At 42.1% G+C, this 14,219-nt stretch overlaps 1 protein-coding gene across 4 annotated transcripts in view; it reads left to right on the plus strand.

Moving 5' to 3' along the window:
* The window catches only part of ptprub (protein tyrosine phosphatase receptor type Ub), a 175,724-nt gene extending 162,461 nt beyond the window's left edge, over positions 1-13,263 (plus strand). For all 4 annotated transcript variants that reach the window (XM_084557541.1, XM_084557542.1, XM_084557543.1 and 1 more), the window contains 6 exons: positions 923-1,072; positions 2,148-2,462; positions 5,210-5,335; positions 7,090-7,247; positions 10,268-10,403; positions 10,514-13,263. In XM_084557541.1, coding sequence (XP_084413667.1) covers positions 923-1,072; positions 2,148-2,462; positions 5,210-5,335; positions 7,090-7,247; positions 10,268-10,403; positions 10,514-10,576 — 948 coding nt within the window. In that variant the 3' untranslated portion in view covers positions 10,577-13,263. The remainder of the gene's footprint in view (positions 1-922; positions 1,073-2,147; positions 2,463-5,209; positions 5,336-7,089; positions 7,248-10,267; positions 10,404-10,513) is intronic.
* Positions 13,264-14,219: the final 956 nt, after the last annotated feature.

Below are 14,219 nucleotides of genomic sequence, written 5' to 3' on the forward strand. Positions count from 1 at the left end.
ATTCTGAGAGGATGCTGAGCTCCGGCTGGGCCATTCCAAAACATTAATCTTTTATAGCTGGAGCTATTCTTTGCTTTTGGATTTTATGCGCTTCATCATGACCATTTGATTTCGTCTACCTTCGCTAATGCCTCAGTTCCAGCTGAAGAGAGGCAGCCCCAGAAACATAATGCTGTGGCCACCGTCCCGTCCTTTACTGTGGATATTGTGTTCTTTTGCTGATGTGCAAAACACACCTTTTGCAATTTTGGGCAAAAAGTTAAATCTTGGTCTCACCAGACTGTAACCCATTTTCCACATGGTAGACCGGGAGACTGGATACTTTGCACATTTTTGTTGGGCTTGGATGTGTTTTTTCGTCAGAAAACGCTCGCCCCTGCCACATAGCCCAAGCAGATGAAGAATTATTGAGAGATAGTTGTCATGTGGGGAGCCACCAGAACTTGTCAGGAAGAGCGGCTGATCCTTTAATGTCGTTGTCAGCCTCCCTCAGCCTCCCTGACCAGTTTTCCCTTTGTCTTCTTGTCAATTTTGGAAGGACATCTAGAAAATGTCACAGTTATGCGATATTTCCTCCAGTCGTTGATGACTGTCTATGCCGTGCACCGTGGTATATCCAAGGCCTTGGAAATGCGTTGGAAGCCTTCACCTGAGTAACACCTCTGAACAATGAAAGCCTGTTAATGTGTTTTACGTTCGCTGTGGCCTATAGCTTGTATTTCATCTGAGCACAGCTGTATAGCCATTATAAAATGGCGTGCTCTGTTATGCAGTTTCTTTGTGGATATTGTTTTTCTCAGGAGAGTGTCAGGTACTGCATAATTTTTAGAGTGAAGGTAGAATAAATTTCTGTTGAGACTTTTTAGATCCACTCAGTGCCCACACTTGCTCACTGAATTACCTTCCCTATTCCTCCTTTCAGGAGCAGTATATCTTCATCCACGATGCCATTCTGGAGGCCTGCCTGTGCGGAGAGACGGCCATCTTGGTGAACGAGTTCGCGGTCACCTACAAAGAGATGCTGCGGGTGGACTCCCAGAGTAATTCCTCTCAGCTGCGGGAGGAGTTTCAGGTCAGTCCTTCTACTGCTACTACTACTTTTTTTAGATGATACGTAGCATATATTCTGTCTGACTGCGTCTTTTGTTGAAATAATGGCACAGACATGAAAGCAACAGCGTACGCCAGTAGTGTGTGTTTCAGTTGTAACGCCGTGTGACTGCCATTGAAATCCACTGCTCGGTTCATAGGAATGTTCTCTCAGGACATTTTATTAGATGTTGATTAAGAGAGAGGAGAACCAGCTGTGTTCCCACACGCTTTACCTGCCTCATCCACCTCCCTCTGCTGCAGTGCTCAGCCAGAAGCCACGCTGATTCCAGGTTTAGCATTTCAAAGTGAGACGGGAAAAAGCTCACGCACCTCCTTTAATTTTGCACCGTATCATCCTTATATAGCACACATACCGCAGGAGCCATAATGGATGCGTTGTGTTGTTTAGGGCTGGGGAAACGGTGCAGTAGGTGGTGCAACACTCTGATTACAAACTGTTACTTCTACATAAAGGAAAATGTTGCATCCCCGGCTTTGATCTTGCAAACTCATTCGTCTGACACTGATGCTGAAAGCCTCTCCAACACCCAACGAGCTCCGTGTTTGCGCTATACTCTGTCATCCTGCCGACGGCAAACAGCCAGACGGTAGAACTGAGATCAGCAAGTCACAGATCTATTATTGATGCTGTGTATTAATGATCCAAATATATATATTTTTTTTCTTTGTCTAATGTAATTATGGTGAAATGAACAGAGAGTTCATCATGGAAAATTGATATGCAATATTTCCTTTTGAGTTTTTTTATTACATTCAGCTTTATTATGCAGTGGCCCAGTTTATCCTTTATTCTTTTAAGTGAGTTTGTCAGTGTGATGTTCAGAGTATTAAAGATTCTTTTACATTATTGGATTCTCAGCATTCTCTGTATCGCAGTGTTCCCTCCTCACGTCTGATTCACATCTTCCCTAACATCCCTGACTCTTCTGTTGTGCCTCGCCATTCCTCACACATTCCAACCCCTAAACGCTCATTGAATTTCACTTTATCCTCACCTCTCTCTCACCTCACCTCTTTAACATTTCCATTTGCAGACGCTCAACTCTGTGACTCCCCACCTGGATGTGGAAGAGTGCAGCATTGCTCTGTTGCCCAGAAACCGGGAGAAGAACCGCAGCATGGATGTGCTGCCCCCTGATCGCGCCCTGGCCTTCCTGGTTACGACAGAAGGGGAGAGTAACAATTACATCAACGCTGCTCTCGCTGACAGCTTCCACCGGCAGGCCGCTTTTATCGTGACCCCTCATCCTCTGCCAGGCACCACAGCCGACTTCTGGAGACTGGTTTTCGATTACGGCTGCACAGCTGTGGTCATGCTCAACCAACTCAACCAGTCAAACTCCGCCTGGGTAAGGTCAAAGTCCTACGTACTGTTTTATTGTTGTTTATTTGTTGGCGCTACAAGGAAGAAAAGACAGTAAAATGTTTTGAGTTCACACACACAGAGGAGCCAACTGTTTGCTGTACAAGTTTTGACTTTAACTTTTGAGATTGTATGAACTTTACTTCAGACTTTTCCTGTCATATGCTGTCTTTACCGCTTCTGTATCTCACTGTGCTTGGGATTAGTTCCTTCATGCCATTTTATTGGCTTTTGATCCCTGGCCACACTGATCTCAGAGCATGACTAGATAACACCCGTTCCAGTTTTTGCTTTTCCTCCACAAGATACATCTCTGAAGAAGAGGATTGCAATAACCCCCAGCCACATCTCAGGGTTGCTTTTGTTGCTGTCCCACTTCTTGTCATGAGCATATTTTGTACTTTTTTTTTGTAACACACACATTGATAGCAGTAATAATTAGCGGAAACTTCACATCAGATTCAATTTCAAGATTCACTTAAAAACACAACGAAACTAATTATTCAATCATCGCAAATCCTTCTCTGACAGATTTTAAACTAGCCTTAGCTATCTTAAGCTCATATCACAAGATATCCAATGTGGTTTGAGCTGGCAATAAGGACTTCAGGGCTCTACCAGATAACATAACGAAGAAGACCTAAGTCAGCAATGAATCCTTAAGTGTGTTCCAAATATCGTACAAATGTGTAAAGTTTATCGTATCTTAGGAGTTTTTGCAAAGAATCTCACTGCTTAAACAAATTAAACTATCCCGCCTTTGTGATGAGAGACAAAAAGGATCATTACAATAATCAAGTATGGATGAAATTAGACCATGGAAAGTAGTCACTTGTAAATGTGTAACAGATGGGATAACATACTGCACTGTGTTCTAAAGAGCTAAACGCTGGCACAACTTGACTATAGACGTGCTCAGACACCTTCATTTTGTTTCGTTAAGCTGAAAAAGATTATCAAACATCCTTTCCTTAATGGCAGATAAACAATTGTGCTTAGACACTAATGAGTATCAACTCTGTAGCAGTGGGGGAAAATAAATTGTCCTAGAATGGTTCCTTGTGGAACACCATTCACAGACACAACATGCAAGCCTGTGATGCCATTGACAGACACCATAAAAATAATAACAGCAGACAAAAGAAAGCAGTCAAGGACAGTTTAAGAGATGGTGTAGAATATAATATAGAATAAACTATTATGTCAGATGCTGCACTGAGTTCAAGGATACCAGCAAGCAACATTAGTTAACATCAGCTTCCGTCGATCGGTTTTTAATACTTCTGCAAGGGCAATTTATCACCTTGTATTGAAACCTGTATAGTTAATATTTGTATGAATGACTAGTGAATTGCAGAGATCACCTGTAAAAAGAATAAAATCATAGTTTATTAAGGGTCGTGGTTTTAATTTTTTAGACATAAAGGATTCAGGATTTACGAGCTTCGCAGTCAAACTAACCCTGTGAAATATATATTACATTGTTTTAAATGAGGAAAGCTGGTGCCTCCTCTAAATTATTTTGGTCCTCGCTCTGCCTTGGATTATAACAAAGTCTGTTCTCATGGTTTGTCAGTGTTTCTTGGAAATCACTCCTCTGAAGACATAACTAAAGCATGTATTATTTAGTTTGTTCTTTAAAGATATTTTGGTTCTGTTGAAATTATCTGTAAACGATGAAAGAAATCACAAAATACTGGTAATTTTTGTTGTGGTCTGGCTTTCTTTGACACAACAGTATCGAGCTGTACCAGTCAAAGTTACAATCCTTGTGATATAAAGCATAACCCTAATCACCTATTAGATCCGTTGTTATTTCCTTCCAGATATTGATATTATTATTATGTCTGGCAAAAGTTGTAGTAAAAATCAAGTACTGGGTGAACTGCTGACAGTTCTCACAGTAACTCATTGCCATGTGCACTCATTATGAGAGTACCCACCAGAAGCAATGGTCAGAATCAGATCAGTAAACTACAAACATGACCTCTAAAGCGTTGACAAGCGGTGTTAAAATGTTGATGAATGACCTTGTTACTTAACCCTCGGGGATGTTGTGCTCATTAAAACCAAAAAGTTTTGCACCTTTCATCGGCCTTTCTGTGTCGGCTGTTTTGTAACAGTCTGTGCAGTCTGGTGATAAAGAAAACAAGAAAAGAAATAGCAGCTACTCCTGTTCAGTCCCTCATTCCATCCACTTCCCTTTTAAATGTTTTCTTCTTGTTTCTTCTCAATGCAATGCAGGCCTTTTGGGTCTCGCCTGAAAATTGAGTTATAGCCACTTTAAGTTGCTCAATGCAAGATCTTGTTATGAACTCTGTTATAGGGTTCATTCGTGGCACTGGAGCACTCTGTCTCCCTCTTGTTGCAATCTCTCAAAGCACATTTCATCTCTCCCCTCTCATGCTGCTTCTCTTCTCTTATTAACACTAGACTGTCACCACAATGCGCTCTGTTCTATGCCAGAAAACACTCACACTGCTTTTGTCATCACCGTAACAATACTTATCGTGTTTGTGTGTCCCTCATCAACTCTTTTCTGATCTTTTATTAACAACAGTGAACATACACACACAAAATTCTCTTTGATAATCCAAAGTTTTATGAACAAAGACCTTTTTTTTTTTTTTTTTTTGCACAACTACTGAAGAACGCATCTTTTTAGTACTCCAGGCACCGCATTCAGCCACTAATGAAATGCCCGGTCTTATTTTCCCCGTGTTCTGCATGTAGCCCTGTGTGCAGTACTGGCCAGAGCCCGGTCTACAGCAGTACGGGCCCATGGAAGTGGAGTTTCTATCCATGTCAGCAGATGAAGATGTCATCACTCGACTGTTTCGGGTCAAGAACGTCACAAGGGTGAGTCGTTATGATGCCGAAAAAGCCCTCGCAGGACACATTGCTCCCCTCAGTCGTATTTGAGAAATGATAACTTGAAACCTTATTAGAAATGCATTAGCGGTGATTCTCAGCCGCAGTTCACATGTGACATTTTACCTTACAGTACATTTAGAGCTGCAGCCTGTAATGTCTGATGCAAGTCAGAAACCTTTGAAAACATAAAACATTTCATACAGTGTCCTGGACTGTATGGGTTCAAACTGCGAGCTTGTCGAATAAATACACACTGAAATATAGCCTGGACATTTATACTGACCCAGTGGCAAATGAGGGAAAATGTATTCATAGACTGTATTATACAGACTGTAAAGGACATTGTTTTGAAATTCAAAAGTCTAGAATTAGGAACCTTAGCCACCAGTGTGTCCATCAGATGTTTCCATAAGAGTCGTTATTATTATAAGAGTTTTCCTTCTACGGAGAACATCCAACAGAATCCCATTGACATGCATACAATAAAGGTCATTCTCTCCCTTTTTCAATTTCGTCTTGTCATTACCCAGATAGGTGTCTTCCCCCTCTAAGGTGCCTGTTTGCATACTAAAGAACTTTAACCATTATACTGCTTGCCATATATCCAGCTGCACTATACTCATTCGGGCTGCACAGAATATTTTGTTTTGATTTGTTCATAAACCGTATCGCACATTTTAAAAGGTGCAGAATTAGGCAGAGATCGTGAACTAGGCTAAATAAATCCACTGACAGTCCTGTCGTAGTAGAGGGAGCACAGCGGACGGCAGCGTGGTCTTTTCTCAACAACCGAACATGTTTATATGCATGAACCAGTCATTTTGACTTCACACTGTGTGTGCGCGTATGCAGGTATGCGTGCGAGTTTATTTCTTTTTTTCTTTTTCTTTTTTGCTCGGGAATTTGCATAAGCGCATGCATCCATTCTGCTCAGCATCACTGTCAACCAATTATTCAAGAAATCTGTATGCAAGGCGTTTCCTGTCTGTCATTATAAGCAGCGCGACAGTCAGTGCCCAGAACTTTGTTTCTTGATTGGCATCCTTACCTCCTCTGTTGGCTGCCCTTGTCATTCCCCCCTCTACCTATTGCACCTTTTCTCCACTCGGTGCACATCACAGTCAAGGAGAGGGCAACTTAACACAGCGTGGGAGGAATCAGATCACACAGAAATAACACACACCTCTCCCTCTCTTAGCGTGTTAGCGTCTACTGTATATTTCCTAGGCGTGACAATGATATACAAGGGTAGGGAGTAAAAGTCAAAAGAAGTGCATTGTAAGCGTATGTATGTCTGGGTAGGAAAGTAGGACAAGAGAAAGGTACATTGTGTAAGTCCCACCTCCACTGAAGCAATTCCTCCGTGCATCGTCGGTGTCTTTGCCAGCCCAATTTGCATGACTTACAGTTCTCCACTGGTCCTTAAGTATTAGGTGAGATTCTACAGGACAAGGTTATGAACACAGAGGGACCTCTTTCACACGCAGCTAGGGCTCCACTTACACCTACAGTCCCATATATCTCAAAGCCAGCCTGCTGAGTGAGCACAGCTGAGAGTGCAAGCGCGCTGCCAGGGGAGCACTCAAAAAAAAAACAACGACGCAGGCTGGCACGCGCAGAAATTCGGAAATAACCAGAAAAGTGAATGCAACACACACACACACGTGTACTGTGCGCACGGCAGCACAGCAGTTGACTAGACTCAGGCATGTGTTTTATGTATTCTCTTGCATCTGAAGCTCCAAGAGGGCCAGCTGGTGGTGTGTCAGTTCCAGTTCCTGCGCTGGTCGGCGTATCGCGATGTTCCCGACTCCAAGAAGGCTTTCCTCAACCTGCTGGCTCAAGTGCACAAGTGGCAAAGGGAGTGCGGGGAAGGACGCACCATCGTGCACTGCCTGTGAGTAATCTTCCGCGGGCATGCATTACTGTACTGTGAATTAAAAGACAGGAGACCGAGAGCAGAAATGCGTTCCATCGCTTTCTGAAAAGGTCTTGGGCAACAAATTGCTGCCGCTGAAGGCTGACATTTAAAAGTGCATTTAAGGCTCATCCACAGAGGGGAGTATCACACAAATATCTGTAATATCATGGTACATTATGAGCAAATCTGCCTGATGAGAAGAGGAGACTGTGATGTGCCTTGTCCCTGTGGTGTTGTGTGGGATTTGGTGCAATGAGATGCAGTGCGATTTATCATGGCAGTATTTTATAATGTAGAAAATCTAATTGTGCTGTTGTGTGCTGTGGTGTAGTGCATTCTGTGGCGCTCCGTGCTCCTCTGTTGTCCCAAGCCCCCGGAGTGCACACCCCGCTGATGAATATGAATGGGCCATCCAGCTCATTGCCAACCCGTCACACGTTCATCTCCACCGCCCCCATCCGAAAGCACATCACTCAGTGCTGTCACACAGTGTTACCCACGACAACCAGGAAAGAGATTATGGAGATCAAATCAATTATGGCTTAATACAGAATGCGATGCTTCTCACTACACTAAATCCAGGACTGCCAAAGCACTGACGACGATTGATTACCTTAATATCGCTTGTATACACTGCAGACTCTTCCATGCCCACCTTGGCTGCGTTTGTCTCAGGAGAGAGGAAGCGGATTGTCCTCCAGTAGATTATTGATATTGCCTTTCATTCCTGATGACCAGGACGGTATTTCACAAGAAGCGCCCCGCCGCGTTGTTATTTCTCAATTTTTGGTTGCCTCACAGTGTTTTTCCTCATACCGCTGTTTTTATATTTGATAAATCTTTTATAATGAGACTATGCTGTGTGAACCGCATCAAACGCATGTTTTTCACGAGGCGGTATAGACACAAAAAAGCGACTTATCAGATTACACATATTGCGCCTATTATTGCCATCCAGAACTCCGTTGTACATATTAGGAAGCTCATTCCTACTGAGGGAGGAAATATATTTGTATACGCTGATATTATATATATGGTATACTCTGTATGCAGTACCCACTGCTGTGCAGAATGTGCCTTTAGAAAGATTATTAATTCCTTAAGTCTAATTTCTCAGTTTCCACACACACTCCACTGTGGAACAACCACATGTTTCTTGTGAATAATAAACCCCTTCTAATGCCAATATGGAAGAGGGAAGGGGTAACAGAATTGGGGCATTTATTTAATAATGGATTCTTTATGTCCTTTAAGCAGATCCAAGAGAAATTTAACATCCCGAACCAGTGCTTCTTTGGATATATACAGTTACGGGAAGTGTTTAAGAAATATTTAAACATTAAGAGTTTCAACAATCTCAATTCCCCTTTATATGACAAACTGCGCAACCTAAAGCCAAAGAAAAAACTTTCACAAATTTACAAATTGTTAATATCTAACGAAGAAGCCCTGTCAATCCCCATACACAAATGGTCCAAGGACATAAAGAATCTGCCCAGAGACTTGAACTGGCAAAAAATATGTAACAACACATTCTCTATGTCGTGTAATTCTAAAGTTCAGTTGATCCAATATAAAGTCCTACATAGAGCTCATATAACTACAAAGCAACTCTATCAGATGGGCTTTAGTCCAGATAGTAAATGTCCACACTGTCCAGATTCTATTGATGATTATTTTCATGCTCTCTGGGACTGTATATGTATCAACTCCTTTTGGACAGAAGTGATAAAAATTTTATCTGAAATACTGAACTTTGACATCCCCTTATGTCCCATTATTGTACTCCTCGGCGACTTGTCTAATTTAGATGTCAATAAGACAGTTAAGCCTTTTATTTTGATTGCTTTTACCATTGCAAAAAAAACAATTTTATTAAACTGGAAAAACAGAGCTAAAATTTCTATAAATCAATGGCTCAATCTTTTAACCAATCACTCAAATCTAGAAAAGCTTACTGCATCTTTGAAAAACAATATGACAGCTTACGAAGGCTCATGGTCCCCCTTTTTGCAATATTTGCAACGCTGATTCCTCAGCCGATGAATGTTGAAACTACTATGTCTGCTTGTAATAATTGTGTACATGTTGCTGCTCAATACAGCTTGTTAAGCATAAGTAGTTCTGTGAACAGGTGAACTTTGTCTTGTCTATGTGTATGTTAATTGTTGTCACTGTATACCTGTGTGTCATTTAAATAAAAAAAAAAAAAAAAAAGAAAGATTATTAAAGGTGCTGGTTCAGCCCCCTCTCTCACCAACAGCCGCTCAGACTAATTGACACAGACTACTGTCGAGATTATGAGTGCAGCCATGTGATGGCATGCCCTGTCAGTGTGATTGCGACTGCAGCCGTGGCTCAGCTTGTCATGATTGTGGCTGTGACAAATTAGTTCGTAATGGGTCTAACGTTACCTACATACAGCGGTTGTTGACGTGTGCGCAGTGAATTTACGCGTTTTCCAGTGCGTGTCCGGTGACGCTCTCTTGGCTGATATCGTTAGGAGCAGGGAATCCGCGTGCGTGCCATGGATTCAGCTACGAATGGAGTTGGAAGTCTGAGCAATGAGCATAGCCGCGGCCACAGCTCCACCAGCCAGCGCGGCCGGGCAGAGCAGCTGTGCTCACAGCCATCGGCTTTTGAAAGGAGGAGTGAACAATTAATGTGTCATGTACGCTGTTGCATCATCTCTCCTCCCTGTGGTGTTTGCAGAGTGTTTCCCTAAACTGGCAGACACTTTAAATTTAAACCAACACTGTTAATATGGAGAACAAATATTGTGAAGGAATACAAAACCTAACGTAAAAGAACTCAAAAGGTAAACATAAATGCCAATATGTACAGTAGACAAGAGTGTAATGTGGAAAATGAAGCAGGTCAGACAATTTCTGGTAACTCCTGCTAGACGTCAGACACAGTTCCAGTATAATCAAAACCCAGAGTCACTTCACACCTTTGCCTAAGTCTTTTTTTAAGCAACATACTTTCCTCTGCAGCAACGGGGGTGGTCGTAGCGGGAGCTTCTGCGCCTGCAACATCCTCCTCGAAATGATCCAGTACCAGAACATGGTGGACGTCTTCTATGCCGTCAAAACTCTACGCAACTGCAAACCCAACATGGTGGAGTCTCTGGTAAGTAAACGTGTAAACGAACGCACAGTTCTTTCAAAATTGATGGAAAACTTCTGTAATTATCTTCCATTTCTTTTTTTTTAATTCAAACATATTGGATTCTTCTCCAGGACCAGTATCGATTTTGCTATGACCTTGTCCTGGAGTACTTGGACTGCTTTGAAGGCAGATAGCAACTAAATGTTTACCGCAGCAGCAGTATCCCCTGCGCTGGAGATTTGATTTAAGGCCACCCGGTGACCGCCCTCTACTTTAATGTTCGGACCTGTGGACTTGGTTTTTCGAAAGGACTGCGGAGGAAGGAGAGGAAAGGAAAAAAATAAATAAATAAAAAACATGGTCAAGGTTCTAACTTTTAACCTTTAATGTACAGCCGTGATTTCCTCCTTGTTGGTGATGTTTATCTCTTTTGATATTTTTTTGTGTGTTTTTCTTGGTCCTCTTTGCCTCTTCGACTGAATCTCCTTCGTGTTAGGGTTTACTGTAGCAGCAAAGCAACATTCTCGGCTGCAAAAAATGGACCTGTCTATTCTGGAGAAGGGTCACCTTGGCTGTGTTTCATCGTTTCGCTGGGACAGTGAGAAGGCTGGATGTAATTCCAGAGTTACAGCAGCATTATCTAAAGCATTATCTTTTTTTTCTTAAGAGCTACATACAACAGCAGTCCTCTGTGGTTGTGGCATGACTTATCTACCATACCATAAACTGCCTTATTCTCTAACGACAGGACGGATTCATTCAGATCACTGAATGAATGTGAAACAGACTTGCAGGATAGCCCAGCCCAGTATTCAACAGCAGCGATGCAGAAACTGTACAGTAGTGCAATGTGTTGTATTTTGCCATAATGTTTGTGCTGGATTACCGTGTGTGCTGTCGGTGAGCGCGTCCGGGGACCACAGCGGCGGACCGGGTGCCACCACGGGAGATTCTCGTCTCATTACTGTCACAGTGCCAATCCCGCTGACTGACTTGAATCCTTTTCTTTGTTCTACTGCTTCATCTTGACAAATGCCTACAAACATACACGTGTACCGCATCAGATAATGTTCTCGCTCCGGAGCTATTGTTTGTATTTTATACACAGTGGGAAAGAAAGGGGAGCAAGGGGGAAAACGTAGCGAGATGCCATAGTGTTGATGTGAAAAATGATGTTCCATTAATGCTGTGGTGAAGTGTCTCTTTTACTCCTTTGTTGTCTGAGGCATTTGGTTGTACTGTAAACCGTCGATGCAAGCTAAGCCAGTTTGGATTTTATCATAACCCTTTCGGGGTCTGAGGCTCATTTTGACAATTTTGACATGAAGTTAGTTGTTGTGTTGTAAAAAAAAAATAAAAAATAAAACAAATATATATATATGAATAAAAAGGGGCATTAAAATTGTGCAAGGGAGTAAAAAAAAAAATGCTACCGCTCGCCACGTAACATGTTGGTGTTTTCACATTTGTGGTCATCTTATTAAAAATAAAAAACATATATATAAAAAGGAAGAATAGCTTAGTGGACGAAAAAATAAAAAACTATTTTTCAGCTACTGACCAGTGCCTGGAGACCACTGCTACTCTTTATGACTGAGTCAGTGGTAGAAATGGTCAGGTTAAAATGTGTGATACACATAATGATCGGAGTCGGCTTTGAAACTTCCTCTGGAAAGACCAATTCGCTCAGAGGGCAAGCAGCTTTCTTTATATATTTTTTTTAACCATTTTGTCCCAGAATCACTAAAATATCTCTTCTACACTCCATTATAGCCCTTTAAAATATACTGTGTTCCGCCGTATCTCCCGAAAATCCTATGCGTGCGGGTTTTCAAAGAGAGCCGTAGAGGTATCACTCCAGGAACGGGCCTATTAGACAAGGAGACGCACCTTGAAGCCCACGGAAGCTCAGAAATGACAGCTGGGCAAACGCTGGCTGCTAGTTTGCACCTCACAGTCTGGTTCAGGTGGGAGCACCAGAATATGTGAGGAATCTAACTGTGTACCAACATCACCAGGCTCCCACAGATTTACTAACAGAGCAGCTTGTTTTTGATGAGGATGGAGAACGAGGTAGCTATAGTGTAGTCGGTGATCTGACGGCGGATTGCTGGAGGAAGTGCCTGGACACTTTTTCTCAAGAGTGGAAGGAATGTGTACATACAGATGTATATTATGTTCTGTGAATACTATGTGAATAATACGCTATATGTTTGCCCAGAGTAAAGACATACAGTAAGTAACCACTACATAACCGCAAAGCTGAATGTGCTGTAAATTACCATTTTGTGAGGTTTTTGACAGAACTTTTAACAACTGAGTTCCTGAGTGTCCAACAGGTCGCATGTATGGATCCATTGTCTGCTTCACATTTCATTTAAATGATTTCAAAATATCCTGATCCACGTTATGTATTTCATCCAGCGGTGTGTGAGTGCGTTGTACTTTTACCATTCCAAAGCTTTTTTTTAATTATTATTATGACTGCTTTCTGAACTGCCAACACAGGATCATCGATTTCACCTTTTCCTTTCTGTATGAACCAACAGTTACATGACTGCTGTGTTTTTGACCATTGTATTTGTGGGGACAAGATGTGTATTTAATGATAGATATGGAGAAGAAAGATGTATATCGGGGGTCAGAAAGGGGTTTTCTTCTGAAGGATAACAGCGATTAACAATAAAAGAAGAAGGGGGGTAAAAAAAAAAAAAAGGAGATGTGCTGTCGTCAGTCTGTCATCTGTCAAAAGTGCATGCGCGGCTGAGAAGAGTTCTGTGCGGTTTCACGATCGGTTTGTCAGCAGAAGCGGAGAACTGACAGCTGAACGCGGACTTCCTGCCCATAAGCCTCAGACCCACCTGCGGTTTCTCATTCGGATGTGGTCTTTTAGCAGTTCCTGTTGCCTTGAACCACATTGACCATTTGATCTTACCCCTCTTTTTAATCTCTCACCTTATTTCTCTCCCTTCCCGCTTTTCATCATGCCTCTCCCTAACCCTCAACTCCTGTTCCATTACTTTCATTTTTTTCCCCCCTCTCATCCTTCTCCCATCTCTCTTCCTCTCTTGCTTTGCCCAGAGTAAGGTGACTCCAGACTTCAGACTTCCTCTCTCACCCACGGCTACACTGAATTATGCAGCAGCCCTGCAAACTGATCCAGTGTTCGGCAGAGGGACAAGTCAGATTAATTAGAGGACAAGACCCCCTCTGTTTAGGTTAAGACAATGTAGATCATAAGTTTTTTTTTCTTCTTTTGGCTGAATAGGGATGTCCTTCAAAAATGCTACAATAAAGAAATGTGTTTTTTTTTTTCATTTGTCATGTCAGTTAGAAAAAGCAGAGATGCCTCATAGGTTTAATGTGACACAGATAAGGAATGGTTTTATGGAAGAGGGTCATTTACACCACCCTATTAAATTTCTGCAAGATTTTCTCAATTTCCCTTTTCACCTGCAGATAGCTGATACAACATGAACTCCCTTTTCCGTCCTGTACTACTCCTTTTTGACTGATGGTTCAAATTAGCAGGTAATTGGAATCTTATCATTTGATACTGACTGCCGTGGTCGAGGTAACTTATCACTCGGCTAAGATCCAACGGGGTTTTGTCTTCTCTGTCTGGGCTTCCTGTCTTATATTCCTTCGCTGACAGGTTCGATGGATGTTGGCCTCTTCCTGGTCCCCCTAGTGAGTCTCACAAGATACACTCTGATTGGTATTACTATAGAGTGGTGGTGAGGTCCGGCAGCTAGCAGTGTTGTATCTTATTTTTTTATTCTTTCCACAATTTTGCGTGCAGAGGGCTTTAAAAAAGTCTGTACACGTCTGTTAAAT

Source organism: Chelon labrosus (assembly GCF_963514085.1).
Source record: "Chelon labrosus genome assembly, chromosome: 12".
Taxonomy (NCBI): Eukaryota; Metazoa; Chordata; class Actinopteri; order Mugiliformes; family Mugilidae; genus Chelon; species Chelon labrosus.